Source organism: Phalacrocorax aristotelis, chromosome 9 (genome assembly GCF_949628215.1).
Source record: "Phalacrocorax aristotelis chromosome 9, bGulAri2.1, whole genome shotgun sequence".
Taxonomy (NCBI): domain Eukaryota; kingdom Metazoa; phylum Chordata; class Aves; order Suliformes; family Phalacrocoracidae; genus Phalacrocorax; species Phalacrocorax aristotelis.
Genome location: NC_134284.1, coordinates 35,803,221 through 35,823,558, shown reverse-complemented (window position 1 = coordinate 35,823,558; position 20,338 = coordinate 35,803,221). Strand labels below are relative to the sequence as shown.

Sequence of the window (20,338 nt, the reverse complement as noted above, 5' to 3'; positions counted from 1 at the left end):
ACAATTAATTTTGCAGAGTTTTGCATCCACAAACACCTAGATGCTGACCCCACATGCACTTTCCCTTCCAGGCCTCCTGACGCTCTTTCAGAGCAGTTCACCAGTGAACAAGAGACTCTGGTTCCAGCGAGGAAAGCACAGCGTGCCCAATGCTAACAGACCAGCGTCACCATCCTGAAACCACCAAGAGCCTAAAACTATCAGGCAGCCACGGACATCTGACATAAACCTAGTATTACTGTCCATGCTTCACATGGCAACGGCTCAACCCATGGGTAAAGCTCGTCCCTGCCTACCTTTTGGCCCCGCTTCATGGGCTGAGGGGCCGGCACACCTTTATTGGTGTTGGGAGCAAGGGGGGGCTGCATCTCCATCTCTTTCTGCTTCTCTTCAGGCATCTCCAAGTTCTCAGAGTCATTTTGCTGCTTCTTTTTCTTCAGTTCTCTAAGGAAAACAATGACTTGACACACTGCCTCTTGTAACAAGAGCGGTTGCTGCTCTCCTGCCAGCATTACCATCCTGCTTCCCCACCACGGGACTATGGAGGGACCCGAGGCATGCGCCCGGGAGATAACCCCTCCTCAGTAAAACCTCTCGAGCCCACAAGTACGCAAGAAACTGTTCACAGCCAGCACTGCTGAAGGACAGGAGCAGCCGCCATCCCACAGGCATGACCCACACTGGAAATGCAGGACAGACAATGGACATGGACTGGCCCAGACTGGGAGGTGGAAAACATGCCCGGCGCCCAAGTCAGTCTTGGCGAGGGAACGGGGATGAGGCATTCCCCTCACTGCAAACACAAAGAGGCTCTCACCTCCTCTCCTTGGCAGACAGATGCCTTCGCCCCTGGGACTTGCTGTCACTCTAAGAAGTGAAATGCAGTTAGAGCACACCATGTCCAGCAGCAGTTCACACTGCTCTTTGCCAAACATCTGAGCTGGGACCTTACCAAGTTGGGTTCTTCCTCTTTGGGGATGACTTTCTGCAGGGATCTGTGGGAAGATCAAAATGGGGGTCATCAACAGACGTAGGGCAGCTCAACCATGGACACATCATCACTGGCTAACTTGGTTGCACCACTTTCAGCTTTCTAGTTCTTGAAAATCCCAGCTTTGGTGAATGGAAAAGGGCAGCAACACTGGGATTCAGTTTACAAAACAAGCCTTCGGATCTCTGCCAGCTTGTCTCAGGCACACACACAAACAAGGAACAAAGACAGCCTGGGTACAGTATGCACTAAAGGAAGCCCTGATGTTCAGCTCCCCATGCAGGCAGCCCCGCTCAGCTGTGGTATCCCCTGCAGAGCTGCCCGCTTCCACCCACTCAGTCCCATCTCCTTGCACCTTCCAAGGAGTGCCATTTCCAGGGAAAACAGGGAGATGAGCTCATCTCGCAGCCACATGCAGAGCAGTAACTCAGCACCAGCTTGGCAGAGCAGAAACAAATCATGACTCAGTTTCTCAGGTCTGAACAGCTCTGAAAAGAAAACGGGGGCAGCCACCTCCTGAGGAGCAAAATCAGTGCGTGGTGCATAAAGGATGCTTAGGCCAAAACAGGCAACAGGAGTGATGAAAGAGCCAGGTACTCCTGTGTGCCTATGTGTGCGTGTGTGTACTGCAGGAAGGGGTCCAATGCAAGGAGCCCACAAAGAAGAGCCATGGAGAAAAACTGGCAGGGAATGGTGCACAGCGCAGCAGTATTCCCGCCATACAAGGCTTGCTGCCCTGCGCTCTGGCAGCCTGCAGAGCTGAGCATCGAAAGAAGCGATGCCAACTCATCACAGCCCTTGTCTTGGCAGCATTTTAACAGTATGGGGATCCTCAGAAGTGCCCACATAGCCGATAAGGGCAGCTGCTGCTTCGCTTACCTTTGGGACTGAAGATGCGACAGGTCGATTGTTGTATCTGGGTAATTTACCTCTTCCTCCTTCACTTCGCTCTTTAATTCTGGATGTTCCATTTCGTCTTCAGATTCTCCATCATCCTCTTCGGAGTCACCCTCTGGTGCAGGTGGTGTGTTTACTGCACCCTGGTCACAGTCAGCAACACCCTCGTCACGATTACTCTCAGGCATGGCTTCCACATCCTCTGGTGCTTCCTGACACTCTGCTTTTTCCTCTTCACTGCTGCTGTCTCCTCCTTCTGGGGCACACAGGTGAGGAGAACACAGCCCACATCAGAAATGCCAAACTGACCCGTAACACAGTGCAGGGAACTAAATGCCAAACCCCGAACTGTCCCCCTCAGTCAGCAGCACACAAAGCACCCCAGTCACATCCACTGTACCTAATAGCTCCACTTCTTCGGACACCAGTTCACCGGCACTGCTGGAAACCGTTTCCAGATCCTCGTCCTGTACTTTGATCTTCCTTTCTTCTCGGTGTCTCCAAACGCAGCTTTCATCCACCTAACAAGAGGTGCCTTCACGTTAGGCCAGTACCACCTGCAGTGGTGTTCGCTAGCCCATTCAGTGAACACCTGACTCAGCTTTACCCTTTCCGTTTGAACACTTTTTGCTATTCAAAAGGCAAGAAAACTAAACTGGCACCTTTAAACCCAAGTCTGACAACCTAGAAAGCACAGCTAGTGAGGAGACACACATCGTTGCACAACCAGCAGACTCCCTAAATGCACATATGCTTCAAACAGAGCTGGTATAAAAATCCAGCAGAGGTAGTGATGTTCACAGTGTCCATTTGTTTTAAATGGAGACGGTGCAAATTGGGGAAAAATGGAAATGAAAGCAGAGTAATTTTCAATGAGTAGCATTTTATGGGATTTGCCCCAGTGGGAAAAGAAGTAATTGGGAATATACTGATAAGGAAGAACCAGAAAATATGCCTCCTACAGCTCAAACCAAATTACAAAAGCCAGCAGGAGCTGCACAGAGAAGCAGTACCTTAAACAAGAAGCTAAAGCCCATCATCAGATACGAAGGTGGAAGAAAATTCTTCTTGCCTGAAAAACAAATGCAGATTCTCATGAGGAGGTTTAACAGCTATGTTACATGATGTATTTTCAAAATTCTTTTTTATCAGAGGCTGAAAAATTACACTGGGGCTTGTACTATCTCTTGGATGCCAACAGAACAGGAGAAACTCAGAAGAAGCTTAGCTAATGATTCTCTGCCCAGGGCTTCACATAGAAATGCTGCTGCAGCTGCCAAATAGTCAGTCTAAACCACTCAGAACAGGTTTTCAGGAGAAGAGCGGAATCTCTCGGCTGCCGCGGCGAGGGGGGCAGCTGTGGTGGCTGCCACTGCAGGACAGCACAGCATCTTCACACAAAACACCTAAAGTCAAATTCACACCGTTCCTTTGTGTCTCACCTCGGATCATGAAGCTTCCAGTAGTGAGGTATTCTCCTGTAGGCGCAGTTTTAGAAACCTAAAAAAATCATAATATACTATAAAAAGTATTTGTCGTAGAAGGGCAGCATTATGTAATAACAGCACTAACAAAAGCAACACTCAAGCAAGCTAAATTTTTAACTTATGGGAACAGTCTGCAGGACGACTCCATTTCCAAGAGGTTCTTCCTGTCCTTTGTAGCTTATTTTCCTAAGAGATGAATCAATTCAATCACACGCTACTGGCACTACATTTCAGAAGTCCTGGATGAGTAGCGGGGTTATTCAGGAAATAAGAACACTAAAGGCACCGTGACCTTCTGTTTAATGTAATCTCTCCACCCCTACACTTGAGTTGATTGGAAGCACAGCAAGACTGCAATTAATACACAAGCTAGAAGCCCAACTGAAAAAAAAAAGAAAACTTTGTTTTCAATAAAAATCCTTCCACTGTGTTAGAAAGAAGTTGTTAGAGGAAGCATTTCCTCTGTCACGTGCGTGTCATGGCAGAGGTTACACCTCCACCCCGGCCCTAAGTGCAGCACACCCAGGGAGAACCCTCCAGGAACTGTATCAGAGAGCAAGTTTCACCTGCACCCATCAGTTCCCCGCCCGAGACACTTCGTCTGCAGTCGCACACCAGTTCCATCTGCAAAGCTCATGCATGAGTGTCCTCACCTGGTTGTGGGAGACCCACCAAGCGCTGGTGACAACACGGGCATCCCAGGCAGCACTGTAACACAAGGCCATCGTGCCTGCCTCCGTCAGGGTTCGTGGAGGGATCGGTTCACCTACAAAGTAACACCCAACACATCAGTGAATGCAGTCCATGCACAAGAGGTTAAATTCTCCAACTTCCACGTGCCCTAATCCAGCGTGTGAGCTTTCCAGGGGCCCTGGGCAGAGACATGGCCTGGCTGAGCTCGAAGGCAGTGCAGACAGAGCAGAAGCAGTGTTAGCAGCTGCTCTCCACAGCTCCCCAAGGGAGGCTGAAGCTAGCTGTGCTACTGCTCCTTCATCAGCTCAGCTCCACCAGGGAGCAGTAACTACACCCCTCACAGCACAAGACCCACTTCTACCACCTCCCAGGAACAGGGCACAGGCAGGGTTTGCACAGCTGATCTCCCATGAGATCCATCCCACCGCATTAACGCTTCTCTGCTGAGATCAGTGCCCTCCACCAGCACTCAAACACCTCATGCCACTAGTCAAAGTCTCAGCAGGACTGCAGTCCCCACGGCCAGCAGCAAGCACTTGCACCCCCGCCTCTGCCAGTGACTAACGCTTGTCTCTGTGAGCACATCTCCATCGCTCCTTCCCACCAGGAGCTCAGGAAAGCAATTGCAAGCAGCCAGTCATGACTGGGAAGCTGTGGCAGTCAGATCTTGGAGGAATGATGCCTCTCAGATCCTAAGGGAAACGTCTGCTGGAGCTAGGTACCACTGCAGGGGGACAAGGCAGCTCGCCGGGCTGGGCTTAGACACGCAGTGTAGAGCCTGCCAGTTCACAGCGCCCCCAGGCTTCTACGAGTCCCTGCATCACCCCACGCATGGTACCTGAGGGGTTCTTTATCACGCAGCTTGTGGCTCCATGGAGATCAGCATGCACGTATATGTCCCCTGGGAAAGAAGTGACTCGAATCAGTCACACACGCGACAACTACACAGATCACTCGAGCTAAGGTGAAGGTTTCTAACGTTAGCTGGGAACAGCTGTTTTGGCTGTGAGGAGCAGGATGGGAAGAGGATACTGAAGTCTTTTAGTCCACCCCAGTTGCTCCAGGAAGCATCAACTCCTCTGCTCCTGACAGGAGTCTGTGCAACCTACGCTTATCCCACAGTGCTGGTGGGCCCAGCCTCCCACAGCAGACCCCCAGCACCCCACGGACAACGCACACGCAGTCTCCAGGACTCACCGTCACCAAAGGCCCCTTTTACCCAAGGCCCAACTTAAGAACAAAACAACCAAACCTTCCCATGTCATTCTTTCACATTTACAGAACTGGAAAATAAGAGAGAAACCGATATACTCCATTTGATAGGACTCTCACCTGGTTTAAGATACCGCTTTACAATCAGCTCATTCTGCTGTTGATCTCTTCCAGCAATAATAAGGTAATTCTCAGAACTAATGAACCACAGGAACTTCTCAAACCTGCCAAATGACATCAGTCCATTGTGTGAAAAACACCTGGAACTAACAGAGCATTACAAAGGTGGTTTTTATACCAAACTCTAAGAATATCCATCTTAGCATCTACTCCTTACAAAGGACACCACAAATGGTTTCACATCCATCCATATGCCTGGGGCATAAAACCAAGGCACAGTACAAATATAACATGAACAGTATTTTGAGATGAAACGACAAGTACCGTCACCACAAAGTCCGGCTGCCTTCTATTTATTTTTAACAATTCAGTTATTAGACTATAAAAACCTTCGGGGTATTGTTTTGTTCTTGCTTTTTTTTTTCAAATCTACTGTTACTATTTCACAGAGCTGCCAGAAAGGAACAGTGATTTTCCCTATTTTTATTACTAAGCCCATATTCCAAGCTGTGTTAAAAGTAAAAAGAAACTACAAGTCCACGTCCACTGAAAGGAACTTTCCCAGGAAAGGCACTACCAGAATCAGGCCAGCACCTTCGAGGAGCACTGTAAGAAGTCTCAATACAAAGTGTAGTGCTTAGAAATCATAATTAGCTCCACTTCTCAGCTAGCAAAAACTCAGCCTGACACAGCCGTTCTAAATTTGCACACATTCACAATATATTAGATAACAACAATGAAACTGTACTTGCCAATAGACCTTTCTCGCTTTCTGAATGGTGGTAACTGTCTGAACTTCCCTCAATGTCTGCTTCGTCTTCTTCTCAGCCGATTTAAATGCCTATTTAGACAGAAAGCAGGATCGCAATCCACCAGCACAAGAATCACAGAGCTGATAACTGAGCAGTAGGAAAATCCCTCCGAACTTTATCAGAGCGCAGGCTCCACACACTGCTGCTCACAGGCCTGCATTCCCCTCAGGCACATGTAAGACAGCTGTCCTAAAAGCTTCAGAAATCTCCACCCTGGATAGCTGCCCCCTGTGAAGATCATCAGCTCTTTGATCGTAAGGATCTCCACTGATTTTCCACTCCTGCCTCCACAAGCACTGGCCTGTTCGTATTTCCACCTAGCACCGGCCTTACGTGGTCACAATGCCACTGGCGGAAACCAGATGATACAGCAGGGATCTGCAATCCTCTGTCCAGCCAGCTTAAAAGCTCAAGGATGAAACAACCCTGGTTGGTTGTTTTTATCTTTCATGTCTCATTAGGACTACCTAGACCAAGTTAGGATTTTGCACTGATCAGTGAGAGGGAGTTTGTTTTTAAATATCTTCCAAAAAAAAAAAAAAAAAAAAGAAAGAAAATACCTTTTCTGCAGCTTCTACTGTCTTCTGAGTTTTCTTAGCTGCATGTCTTTTGTGATCATAGTACCTGCAAAACACAAGTTTGTTTGTATCTGAAATCCCAGCAGATTCACTCATTTTTAGGACGTACTTATCACAGTCCTCTACATTTGCCATTGGGACTCAGTTTTGAGAAGGTTTATTTTTTTAGCCCAGGTCTTTGGCTTAGTCTTCACCTGAAAAAAGCAGCCAGATGAAGGCCACCCCCTCCTCAGACAGGCAGAGCACTGTGCTTGGGTGTGGCAAAAGCAGCCGTTTTGTTCCATGTGTGCAGAATGTACTCGAAATTAAATTAATGTGTGGAATTGTACTCGAAATTAAATTAATGTGACAGCTAGAGACTAGCTGCTATGCAACAGTGAGGGAAAATGCACGTCCTAGAGCTCAGGGCGAGCTACCCATTTCCACGTCTAATTTTCACGTCTAACTTTTACACAGAGCCCTTCCTAACATGTTATCACTAGCACCTGCAAGCATACAGCAACTTCGACTACCAAAGCACACGTTTACTGTAAGCCTTACTTCTTGGCATTGGCATACGCAGACAAACTGAGATCAACATCAACTAACGACGGTTTGTTTTTCTGAGGTCTCTTCAACTGTTTGATTTTATTCTTTTTCTTTTTTCCCTTTGGCTCTTCCATTTCTTCTTTCTCTAAATCAGCATCCTCCTCCTCTTCTTCCTCTTCAGATAACACATATGGATTCCTAAAAACACATGACATCGTACAATTAAGATATGAGAAATGGCTGTTTTCCACCCTTAGTGCAATGCACTCTTACTTCTATTCCCTCACGAAGACTGGAAACGGCCTAAGGAACCCTTAAACCACTTTCACCACGCAGCTGCAGGAAGGCCCTAGGCTCCCTTACACACAAGCCCATTTACGTCTTTGAGTCAACCAGAACTGGGCGGGGGGGGGGGTCAGGAAGAAAACAAAAGCAGATAAAGAGCTCAAATTTTCCAGTCCAAGGAAGTGACACTTTCCAAGACAGTTTCTTCTATCCAAAGAAACACATCAACATGCTATCAACCTAGAGTAAAATCGAAAAACAGTTCCAAAGATCTACTTCCATAAAGTAAAAGGAACACAAGACATTCTATGTGTGATCGCCACATGGAAGAGCACAGTTACATCACCATATGACTCACTGAACAGGACACCAATGTGCTGGTTTAAAACCTTAAACAGCATCTGCACCACTGTTTTCAAAGAGGTATGCTGAGCACACACTAGCGGGATTTGCATTTGCTTCTCACCAGGACATTAAATCCTGCTCAATGCAGCTGTACCAAGCCTGTGTGGCAAAAGGTGGTGAAGCAGCATAAAATAACGTCCTTCATAAAGGAAAATATACCTCCATAGTCCTCTGCACTAAGCATGCATGATTCAACACTTCGTGGACTGACTGAGTGGTTTGATCAGCGAAGTGATCACTAGTCACTACTAAAACAGACGGAGAAGAGAGGCTGATGACACAGTTGCCAACACAACTCACTCCTGAAAACAAGGGTTCTATACACTAACATTTCTGAAAATGAGGTAACAAAAAATTCATAAATTAACTTTGCCACGTTACAGCTTTTATACCAAAAGTTCTGGCCATTAAAAAGAAATTCTTGCTTTTTTCTCCCTAGCATCCCAGTACAGTGGCAGATAAGGTTTTTAAAGATGCTCCAAATATTGCCTCACTGCCAGTTCTCTCATCAGGACTTCTACAAGAGCCAGCATCAAAACTTGCAACTCACAACAGCTGCAATCTTGAACCGCCAGCCTTTCACTGGATGTCAACAGCATCAAAAAGGGCAGGATCTCATGTGAATTTTACATCAAAGCAGCATAAATCAGAGAGAGTTGACTGCTGACTGACAGACCAGAGCTCTGGACCTATACCGTGTTAGGAGATGTTCCAATGGTTTAGAATATAGTAAGAAAGACTCTAAAAATACTAAAACAACAGCTGTTACAATACTATTGTTTTTGAAAGCCAAAAAGAAGGCATCCCTCTTTGCTCACAGAACTATGTTGTCTTCATGCTACTGTAAGAAAAACCAAACAATTTAAATACCAGTGCACAAGCTAAAAGGATACCTGTCTCCTATGCAGCTCACAGTCAGTCCTACTTGCATTTGGTACAGGTGATAAACAATGTACTCACCTCAGCAGCATTGTGATATGATTTGTCTGAAGCTTTAATTCTTTGATTGCACTTGCAACAGGGTCTCCCTGTGCCTGAGCTTCTTTAACAATCACCCCGATCTCTGTCCAGTCTATCTGGTTGGCTAACGCACTGCGGACCACCTGGATGGCTCGGTCGACGATCTCCAAGTTCATTTCTATAAGTTCTCCTTTTATCTTATCAGCTTCCTTAAGGAAAGAAAAAGTTTATACCCACTGAAGCTAAACAGACACTCAGCAGATTAAAATAAAAAAGTAGTAATGAATATTGAGATGAAATCCAAGAATGGCATTGATGTGATCACACAGGACAACGGCCAACCTGACTCCGGCAAGCAGAGCAGCACAAGCATGTTTTGGCAAGAGAGGTACAAAGGTCTCACAAGGGAGCAGAGCCCCGCTGGGCAGGCCTAGGCTCTCTGCAGGGCTACGGGGTGCTCAGCGACAACAGAAGGCTTCACTTTGGGATCTAACGCTGACCGTAGCAATGCAGACCAGCAGGTCAACTCTTCAAGAAACATTACATATCTTCCAGGTTAAAACAAAGCAAAACAAAAACCCCTCAGTCTTACCTGAGCTTGCTGAAGAGCTTCTAGTCTGTGCTCGTGATCCCTACGGACATTTTCAAGTTTCTTCAATGCTTGTTTTTCCTTTCAAAAATAAGAAAGATGGAAAAATACATACACAAATGGCACTATATCACCTAATCACCACAAGACATTCAACAGAGCATTCCAGCACAGAAAAACACAGCAGCATAAAAGATGCAGAGTCTCCAAAGTACTGTTGTTAATGCTATTACTTGCATTCCAAGCAGAACCAACTGCTACATCATACGTCTTGAAATCCACTCCCTGACCACTGCTGACTCAGCATTTCCACAGCAAAAATCAGGAATGACACCTCCCTCACCCCAGGCTACAAGAACAAAATGAACCATGTGAAGCTCAGAGAGCCACATGCTCTCTGAGCCAGCTGCCCCACTCTTGGATGAGAGCATACCTGCTGCAATGCTTTCAGATCAATTTTCTGTCCCTCTAGCTTGGAGTAAAACTCATCTGCTGCCTGCAAGAGAAAACCAGTTTTAAGAATCTCCAAGTTGCATTAACTTATACCAGCAACAAGCGGGCAGAGGAGGTTCTGCTCAGGAGAGGTGGCTGCAAAGCGCTGAAAGAGGAGATAAACGCTAAAACAGGATTCGGTAACTTCCTCCATTTTACCTTCACATGAGGTAGGTTTAACAAGACACTCAGTGATAGGTCTCGCTACAAACCAGGCACTATGCGCAAGGAAATAAGTGGCCAAACTATAGCCCATGTTTTTTGCTAAGAAGTGATGAAGAAGAAGCTGCTGTTTGACACAGTGTGCTCTTCAGATTAAATGATTGCAATGATAGACCTGTCTGCCCTGAATTCCTGCTGCTTCAATAGGTCAGCTAAAAAAAAAAAACCAAAAAAACCAAACAAAAACACCCCACGTAAAACCTAAAAAGTATGCTTAAGAACTGCTCCAGGTGTCCCGGTTGCCAGACACTATGCTTAATACAAAAGAGGAGTAAGGTTTTAGGCTGCTTAGATCATCAGTGCTGTGAAGGAGATGACAGAAATTCAGCCAAACAGCAGGGTAGGAAAGTGAAATGGGAATTCTGGAGATCAAGGTCAGGAACAACACGCAGTTAACTATTTCAGATGTTAATGAGTCAAGGACCAGGAAGGACACACTCAAGGAAATACTAAATCAGGTGCCTGAAGCTTTCAAAGCAGTAACCGGAAAAGCCTAAAAGCGATGACTGACTGTTTGCCCCCAGCGATAACTCAGCACCTGAGCTCTCCACTAATAAAATGCCTGACCAGGACTGTAACAGCCACCTTCCTTACAGGTCCAATACACACCTCCATTCAGTGCCAGATCTGTATTTCAACTACAGGATCTAACGGAGTTAAAGACAACACTGCTCAACAGTAGCCTAAAGGCCCTGTTTTAGTCAGTCTTTTCTGCATAAAACATTTATCCATAAAATTAATCATCTCTTCCAAGGCCTACATTTTCATTAACTTCTGCACTATATTTTAATCACTCTTTTTAGTATCAGTCAATTAAAGCACTTAAGTACAGTATCAGCAAAAGCACTGTACCTTATTGAATGAGTCAAATTCCAAGTACGGACATTTTGAATGTTGAGAAAACAAGAAAGGATGAAATTCCTCATATCTGTAAAATACACATTTGATATTATCACCTGAAAACTAGTTTATGTTATGCAGACTAGTAGAAAAAGGAATAAATACTTCAAATATTTACGTGTAGATATCTTCTGCTGGTTTATCTGGTGCCAGACTCGGCTTTTTCTCCCTTTTCTGGATAATATAACCCTAAAAGAATACAAAAACATGTAATCAGCATTTGTCTTTGAAAAGGATCTCCCTTATCTTGGCAAGGCAGCAAGTTTTAGCTGCTAACCAACTGAGGAGCATGAGACAATTCACTCTGGCAGGGAGACCTTGTGGCAGAAGCGGTATGACTGACTCAGTAAAGCCCTGACCGCTTGCTTGTCTTGCCTCCAATTTATTCCAGAAAAGAAGATGAACTTCTCTTACAAACCTCAGGACTACCCCCTATAGCTTACCACACAAATGCACAGCTTACATGCAGAACTCCTGCCTGCTATTAAATCACAAGGGCAATTCTCATAGAACCTGCATAATCTGCTTGTGAATTATTTAATGGCTGCACATCCAGTGCAAGGAAGCATTTTTTTATTCCCCATCACTACCTGGAGCCCAAGCTCACAGAATAAAATCTGTAGCTGATAACACCAGGAACAAGAATGCGCTGAACAATACCTGCCTGCCAGTTTAAATCTGCGATTCCTGCGTAGCTCATAACGGAGTTGCCCACCTGAGACCCACCTTTCCACTGAAGTTGTCAGTCAGTGTCATATAGTCTTCTGCTTTCTCTAAAGCAGTAAGCACTTTTTCGATATTTTCTAAAGAGAGAGGGGGGAGGAGAGGAATATTTTAAAACACCTAGAACAGAAAGATATTTTTATATAAACATAGCACAAAAGCACATCAACAAAAGACCCAGGCAACTGCTCTTCCAATTAAATGCCTGAAGCAACCTGTCCAACCTGACCATGTTAAGTAGGATTCTAGCACGTCTCAGAAATGAAATCGCAGATAACCCTTACCCCTGCTGCTTCACTACAGCAATTACTGTTCATCTTAAACAGGAGCCCTAGCACACATTTTTACATTTGGGGAATTTTTAATTGAAAAAATATCTGTATAGGTACGTCTAAGACATAATTATTCAAGTTTCATTTAAAAAAGGCCACAAAAACGCTAGCACTTTATAAAAACAAAACTGCAGAGGCAAAGCATAAACCAGTAGCTGTGAAGTTATTTGCTTGTTACAAAGTTGATTTATTTAACCACCAAAATGCAGTAGGAAGTAACAAAACCTTTTGATTCATGGCAAATATAAAGCACACAAGAAAAATAAGACAACAGAAAAATCTATTCTGACTTTACCACCAAATTCATAATTTCCCAAGAAATGTAAAGCTGCTACTTTATCAAATCCGCACCAGGTTTGCTATAGATAAAGACAACTCTGATGCTAATTCTTCTATATAGGATTCTTGTAAAATATCCCTTTACATAGCCAGAGCTCACCTGATGTTTAAGGTAGTATCTCATTATAAAATCATTCAGACTATAGGAGGAGTCTGATGTTTTAATTCCGATATATGCACCATTCGAGAGCTTTAATGTGAGTAAGGTTGGTTCCCAACCTAAAAGTGTTACAGTATATAACCATGTGGTCAGAACTACAGGTTTAAGGATCACTCATCTCTTTGGGGGAAAAAAAAATACTACTACATAGACACAAAAATTGCCATACATGTAGTACGGCCCTTAAAATCTTATTTTCTACATACCTTTACTTTCCATATGCTGATCTACTTTGACATAACCAGAAAATCCAACTTCTATGAGGCAATGCTCAATGAGAGTGGCTCCATAAGCTGTTAAAAAAAAATAATCTGTAGAAAACATTCACAATGACATTTCTATTCACATTAAAATCACAAGAAGTATTTCAACAAGCTAGGGCTGTGAAACTACAGTCAATCCTTAGAGAGGCTGGGGAGAGCAAGGGGACTTGTGCCCCCAAATTCAGGAGGCAGAGCCCAGAAAGAGCAGGTGATCAGGACTCCCATGGTGGCCCTCTCAGAAACGCGCATCGAGCAGCCAGGTCTCAGCTCATGGCTGAGGAGTTCTCACAGACTTAAGCACGCTTAGGTTCATCTGGAACTGGGAAAGGTCTAGGACAGAGTGAGGATATACAGGATATCATGTTGGCCAAAATGAAATGAAACCTTTACATTTAAAAGGGAGTAGGAAAGTTTCTGAACTGAAGAGTGTAGGAAATCCAACCAGGGTGGCAAACTGCCTGGGTTGGGGTAAGGTATTACAAAGCGCGAAGCCATACAAACTCTGTAGCTTGAAATAAAGAACTAGGAAAAAACTGGCAAAGCCAAATGTGAAACATGAGTGACAGAAGAAAAAGATGCAGCCCCATTTGAACAGGGTGCAGAGAAGGAGCAAATGAAAACAGATATATAAGCTCCTACAAAGATGCTTGAAGACTAAGAAACAAGATGGGGCCATGAAAACCAGGTTTAACTAAGAACACTGAGAACAAGGAAAGCAGAAATATGGAGGAAGGAAAACAAGCACTGAGACAGGGAAGCATCAAATCCAGAATGATGTAGGTGACCTTAGAATAGGCGAACAGGATGTTAAAGAGTCCAAACAAAGTAACAAGATAACCACTTGAAAAAAACCAGCACAATCCCATGGGAATGAAAACCCTGGCCTACATCTGGGACGTGAGGCATTAGAGCTACAGTATTAACTGCCTGAGCAGAGCTGCTGGTCACCCTAACGTGCTGAGGGACAGCCAAGAGATTGTGAAAGCAGGACACTGAACAGCTAAATCAGGTTTCAATCATCCCAACTCTACGGGAACCTACCCTAGGGTCTGCACTGATCAACTCACACCTAACTGACCTGGGAAGAGGGAACAAAGGACAAGGGGCAAAGCCTACTGATGAAACAATTTGTCTCAGCAACAAAGACAACAGCCAGCTGTGAAGAACTGGAGGAGAACGAGCAATAGTGAGTGATTAGATAAAGAACTGACACATAAACTCACTGCAAAACAATATAAAATGATCTACACAAGGAAAGACTGTCCTACTTATGCATATGCCCAACAGATCATTTCTATTTGGGAGTGAGACCTAACAACAGATGGTCCTGTGGAAGCATAAGCTCAATTGTCAGCGAACAAAAAAAAAGGCAAGCTGCGTGTTGGGAATTATTAGGAAAGGAATAGCGAACAGAACAAAGGAATCATGCCACAGTATAAATCCATGGTGCATTTCTGCTGTTAATGTTATGTATGCTTTTCCTTACCCCATTTCAAAATAGGTAGAGCTAGAAAAGGCACAGAGAAGGGCAACAAGGATCATCACAGGCTTGGAACAGATTCTGCACAAGGAAAGACTATACAGGCTATGTAGCAGGCTGGTCAGCCTAGAAATGACTGAGACTTAACAAATGAGTGGTGCAGAGTTGATAAATAGGCAGCAACTGTTCACCTCCTCTTCAAATGCAATACTATGGCACCAAGTAAAACTGCTGAGATGAGTTTCAGAACAAAAAAAAAAGAAGGAGGTGACTTTTCATGTGACATGGAAGAAACTGGAACTCCTCACTGCAAAAACACCATGGGTGCCAGAAGTTCAAAGAGGTTCAAAAAGAGATTTGGTAAATGCATGGAAGGAAAATCCAAGCCAAGCCATTAAATACAAAGATGGTGATCAGTCATGGGAAGCGTCTAAAATGTAAGACTGCTGGGATTGAGAGACTGTTCCAGGACAGTATCAGTGTGCCTGTTCGGGCTGCAAGCTAGTGACAGGGCTGGTGACGGGGCAATGGCCCAAGGTTAAGCTATCTTGCACAGGATGTGAGGAACTGCAGGACACAATGTGAGAAATTGGACACGACAGTTACCAGCATGAGGAGCGGCAAAAATGAGAGAAGCATCAGGAGGGTTGGCCAGGTTAGGGAGGAGTGGGGTGAGAAACAGCCAAACTCACACGGTAACTGAAGGTAAGGATTGTGGACCTTTTTAGAGAGTGGAGCCTTGCCAGGCCAGCTGTGGCTGGGTAATCAGATCAGTAACCCTATATAAGGCCAAGGTTACCTAGGGAACAGTATGAGAAATAACAAATAGGGGTATGGACATAGCAAAAGTAGGACCAATGGGGGAAAGTAATTAGCAGCGGGTGGTTTGTTTCGGAGGAGACCGGGGTGGAGAAAGAGTGGGACAAGGGCAGTGAAAAAGAGAATCAAGAAATGGGAAAAGTAATTCCTAGGTCTGCAAATCCTGTGATTTGAGCCATTCAGGGGTACCTGCCAGGCAGTCCTCTGCTCGATCAACATTGCCAAATCAGAAGGATAAACCAAACTTGTTCTGACCATATCACACAAGTCAAATTTGCTTCTGTGGTCAGGAAAAACAGGGCACAGGGTGCTTTGCCCAGCTACCAGAGATCACCCAGATGGACGTATCAGGCATCCCGGTCTTACCACATCGGTACTTGCTTCAGGACTGGCAGCGCTGGCATATTCCAGTCACTCCCTAACAACATCCTTGCCCTGACTGTGCACTTACATCTCCTATTCAGTATCACTAAGGACAAGACACTGTACGAAATGCTTTGACTCAGATCTCCAGGTCCTCACTCTCAGGTCCTCATCACTGCAGTATGACGGCAAGGCTCATCTTTGTGCAGCTGGCTTGGAATCAAAAAAACTACTCTGTTTTCAAAGGCTTAGGGGTTTTGTTGTTCTTCAAACATACATAACAGCAGACTGTCATGAATAACATCCAAAAAAAAGACTGCTTGAAGTTGTTCAAATTTTTGGCATCATCTAACGTAACATGTATTGACCTCATTTCATTTTCTAATGAAACACAATTACTTACGAAGATGCGGGTTAAGAACCCTCTTCAGTTGTTCCCCTTTGGGTGTATTTGATATAATTTCAGTTAACCTACAAAAGATAATGGAGAGTTGTCATTCCAAAGAACAAAGAGTTTTAAGATTACAGCGTATTGCTTAGAAGCTACAAAACACTGTTTTAAAAAAAAAAAGAGGAGTGTGAAAATGGCCAGTCATTTGTGAAAAGACCACCCAAAGACATGCTACTTTTCACAGTTCCAAGGAATTTGGGTTTTTTCCAATACACACACTACCTCAAAGCAATTACCTCTCCAAGGTCGGCAGAGGTGCAGGTGCTTTTGCACTGTCAACTGGGTATCGTTCCCGAACCGCAAATCTGACATCATCCGCTTCATCCGTGCGAAACCTCAGAATGTTTAAGATGATGTATTCGTGGTCTGTCAGGACAATGTTACCCTGCGAGCACACCACAGGGGACCATCAGCAAAGGCTGCGCTCACATGCTTGCTTACAGAGGACACATGTGGAGCTTTGCACTCACCCTGTCGTACAGCTCAATGATGAGGTGATAAGCAGCTTCATCGCTTCCAAACTGGAAGTCCACAATTCTGTCTATACCCAGCTGTTTGACACTGACAAGCCTTCTCGTCTTTAAATGCTTACGGCACTGTCAATAATGGAGAAAAATGTCTGTGAGATGATGCAAACAGACCTGCTTGTGACATTTTGTACTGAAACACATTCCTAGCTATAGATCCCTCCCTGACACTGACCACTTCTTACTTAATACAAATACCATAAGGATAAAAATGCCAATCTTTGTAATACCGAGACAAGACAGCTCTTGGCAAAATAATACCTTGATATTTATAGGTAATATAATTGTTCTGGATTCTTAATGTTAAGCCATCTTTGCCATTAAAAATAGCTATTTGTTTAGCTCAGCAAGTGCACAGCTAGTTAAAATTCAAAGGGTTTATTCTACAAAGAGAACCGGGATTATCCCTGCATCCATATATGATGTGGAAAGCCACCCTGAGGAATCTCTGCTGAGTCATTTCAACGAGGCCACATCCAGAGGTGGCGGGCTAAGCAGGCCCGCGTGAGTCAGCGCTCAGGTTCCATCCCCGCAGATCCACCTGCAGGAACACAGCTTGGCAGCTCGCAGCAAGATCTGACCCCTCAAAGCCCAGCAGACTGAACAGCAGGACTCACTAACATAGGGTGCTGCATCCAGGGTCTAAAAATTTGGACAATCCAACTGGAATGACAAGGACTTCACTGGAGTAAAATTCCAAAACGTCTTGCTGGCCCAGAAAATGTTCAGCAGCTCAATATTAGTCTTCATAAACTTAAGTTTTCATTGTTTCAGGCACTGAACGTCAACGCTGTGACCCCAGGTCCACATTTGCTCTTCCCTTGTCTCTCTGTCACCTGCTTGATCAGGATCCACCAAGCAAATCCTTTCACTATTTTCTTCTCTCTCAAATCTGTCCGCTATTTCCCTCTGTCTCCAAGGACAGAACATGAAGGTTGCTTTCTGATATCCACCCATCTTATTAAAAAGATACTGTAGGTTAGCTTACCTTCATTGCAAAGCTAGACGGCATCATGTTTTTCGGCCACTCGAACTCCGTTGTGTGAATGCGTATACCAGATTCAAGCAGCAGCGTGGCCTTGCAGTCCGGTCTGTTAACAAAATAAAGACTCACCCCTTGGCACATGAGCAACCACCCCTTACCACACAGCAGTTTGCACTGTGTCGAGGTTTAGCCCCAGTCAGCAACTAAGCACCACCCAGCCACTCGCTCACTCCCCCACCCCAGTGGGATGGGGGAGAGAATCAGAAGAGCAAAACTTGTTGATTGAGATAAGAATAGTTTAATACTTAAAATAGTAACAGTAATAATAGTAATGATAATTACAATGATAATATAATAAAAAAGAAAACAATGAGAGAGAGAAATGAAGCTCAGGAAAAAAAGGGGGGGTGGAACCACAAGCAGTGCAACCGCTCACCACCCTACAACTGATACTGCAAGTCCCCGAGCCATGATCGTTGCCTCCCCTGGCCAACTCCCCCCAGTTAACATACTGGGCATGATGTTACATGATATGGAATATCACTTTGGCCAGTTCGGATCAGCTCTCTTGGCTGTGCCCCCTCCCCTCACAGCTTCTTGTGCAACCAGCAGAGCACGGGAAGCTGGAAAAGTCCTTGACTAGTGCAAGCAATGCCCAGCAACAACTAAAACATCAGTGTGTTATCAACACTATTTTCATACTAAGTCCAAAACACAGCACTATGCCAGCTAGAGCAGAGAAGAATTAACTCTATCCCAGCTAAAACCATGCCACACTGGAATGAGACCAAAGCACCACAAACCAGCGGCAGTCTAGCTACAGAAAACACCATTGCCAAAACTACTTAGTAAAGACCACAGTGCCACGGCCAGACTAACAATGAAAGGACATCCGCATTTAAGTTTATGGATAATTGGGGCAGGCAAAACATTTGGCAAGCAGTGGAGGTAAAAATTCTCCAACACAACGGGAGGCAAGCAGATGGGCAAGGGCCCACCTCAGACACCAGTGGAGCGGACAGGCTAGACACGACACAAGCCCTGGCTCCCATTTGGCCTGGGCACCACTTACTGAGTGCTGCTCATCATTCCTCCCACTCCATTCTTCCCTCCCCACAAAAAAAGGGCCATGACAGTTGTGTGGTTTTACACTAACACCTTTGGCCTTTTGCATATTTTCTGCAGTACTTCACACTTCATATGCTATCTCCCAAGAACCTCCTGGGTAAAAATGACTGCGTTTTATCAAAGAACAACAGAATTTCACAAAAACTAGTCAGAAAAGCCACACACCTGCCAATAGACACACACACAAAAAATCTAGTTCTCATATGTACAGCAACAGCATAAAGAAATTTAAAGAAGTTCTTACTTTTGAAGGCGAATAAGATACGTCTTATTATCCACATCATAAACATTGTTTACTCTCATTCCCAATAAGCTGTCAAAAAGAAAATACACACTTTAGAGAATACAATACACAAACCACACAAGCGGCTGAAAAAATCCCAGTGATAATTAAAATATACAGAAGCTGAAGTTATGACAAGTTACCAAGCAGTAACCAAAGAAGCAGCAGAGGAAGATTAATGGAATGAGCTGGAAGCCGAGCAACCAAAAAATTGAGAAATTGCTATTATTGGATAGAGTGCAAAAAGCTAAACAAGCTGAAGAAAGAACAGCCACAGCAGACATCCCAGCTGCAACCGGACAGCCTCTGGATCTCTGGCACAGGACAGAGACCAGGCCACCAGCTCCTGCAAGCACCCCTCTTTGTGGCAGGGATGCAAAATTTACTGGTTACATTGGAGCACTTTCTTCCTCTGGGCTAACTTCTGCATCACTTGGGGAGCTCTTTGCCAGCATGGGGCACCAGTACTCCCAGTACAAGTACAGAAACGGCCCGGAGGGGACAATCCTGTCATCGTTTTGTTCAGCGTGGGGCTGAATATGCAGACTGCCCCAGACACCAGAAGGGTATGAGAGCTCCATGGGACATGGACGTGAGGAGCACCAGGGCTTCCCAGCTGGACAGAAAAACGTACGCCAGACCAGACGACCTTCCCCACACAACCAGGAAAGGGAGGGCACTCCGCCGCGCCCCAGGGAGATGCTGGCGGGACAGGAGCAGGACAATGAGTGGGGGGAACAAGGGTACCAGGCCTTCCTTGACGGTGTGAGAGGGGAGGCGAGAGGACTCGGCGCTCTGCGGCAGGGAGGTGTGCTAGGAGCCGTTCGGGCAGCCCCAGACCGGCCCCAGCACGGCAACGAGGGGCTGCCTCAGAGCGGAGGCGCGGCGGGGAGCAGCGGCGCAGGACAGGGCGGAGGGGCAGCGCGGCGCCCTCAGGGCTCAAAGCCCCGAGGCAGAGCCGACCCGCACTGCTCCGGTGCCACGGCCGGGGTTGCGGCGCGGCCGGGCCCCGCTGAGCAGAGAAAGGCGCTGCTCGGCCGGGCCGGGCCCCGCTCCTTCGGGATCGCGCTGGGCGGGAGCGGGCCCCGCCTCAGAGCACCGACCGGGCGGGGTGGGAGGGGAGCGGTACCTCAGTCGCAGCTCGGCGAGCACCGCACGGATATCGACGGTGCTGAAACGGGACTTCATGGCGGCGCCGCCGCCTCCCGCTGCCACCGGCAGGCAGCCCTCCCGCCACCCCCGCGCCTGCGCCAACTGCCCGCTACGGGTCGCGCCCCGCGCCAATCCTCTGCGCTCCGCGGCCGCGCTCGCTGT

At 45.9% G+C, this 20,338-nt stretch overlaps 1 protein-coding gene across 1 annotated transcript in view; it reads right to left on the bottom strand.

Moving 5' to 3' along the window:
- Positions 1–20,338, bottom strand: part of NEMF (nuclear export mediator factor) — a 24,657-nt gene extending 4,319 nt beyond the window's left edge. The window contains exons 1-26 of the mRNA XM_075104387.1: positions 20,154–20,338; positions 18,986–19,054; positions 17,617–17,719; positions 16,572–16,697; positions 16,338–16,486; positions 16,054–16,121; positions 12,932–13,018; positions 11,898–11,974; positions 11,290–11,360; positions 11,124–11,199; positions 9,991–10,053; positions 9,561–9,638; positions 8,969–9,177; positions 7,331–7,516; positions 6,773–6,836; positions 6,153–6,241; positions 5,401–5,504; positions 4,907–4,969; positions 4,029–4,141; positions 3,331–3,388; positions 2,902–2,960; positions 2,289–2,409; positions 1,871–2,144; positions 953–995; positions 818–867; positions 297–444 (exon numbers count right to left, since the gene is read on the bottom strand). Of these exons, the coding sequence (XP_074960488.1) occupies positions 297–444; positions 818–867; positions 953–995; positions 1,871–2,144; positions 2,289–2,409; positions 2,902–2,960; positions 3,331–3,388; positions 4,029–4,141; positions 4,907–4,969; positions 5,401–5,504; positions 6,153–6,241; positions 6,773–6,836; positions 7,331–7,516; positions 8,969–9,177; positions 9,561–9,638; positions 9,991–10,053; positions 11,124–11,199; positions 11,290–11,360; positions 11,898–11,974; positions 12,932–13,018; positions 16,054–16,121; positions 16,338–16,486; positions 16,572–16,697; positions 17,617–17,719; positions 18,986–19,054; positions 20,154–20,212 (2,607 nt within the window). The 5' untranslated portion in view covers positions 20,213–20,338. The remainder of the gene's footprint in view (positions 1–296; positions 445–817; positions 868–952; positions 996–1,870; positions 2,145–2,288; positions 2,410–2,901; positions 2,961–3,330; positions 3,389–4,028; positions 4,142–4,906; positions 4,970–5,400; positions 5,505–6,152; positions 6,242–6,772; positions 6,837–7,330; positions 7,517–8,968; positions 9,178–9,560; positions 9,639–9,990; positions 10,054–11,123; positions 11,200–11,289; positions 11,361–11,897; positions 11,975–12,931; positions 13,019–16,053; positions 16,122–16,337; positions 16,487–16,571; positions 16,698–17,616; positions 17,720–18,985; positions 19,055–20,153) is intronic.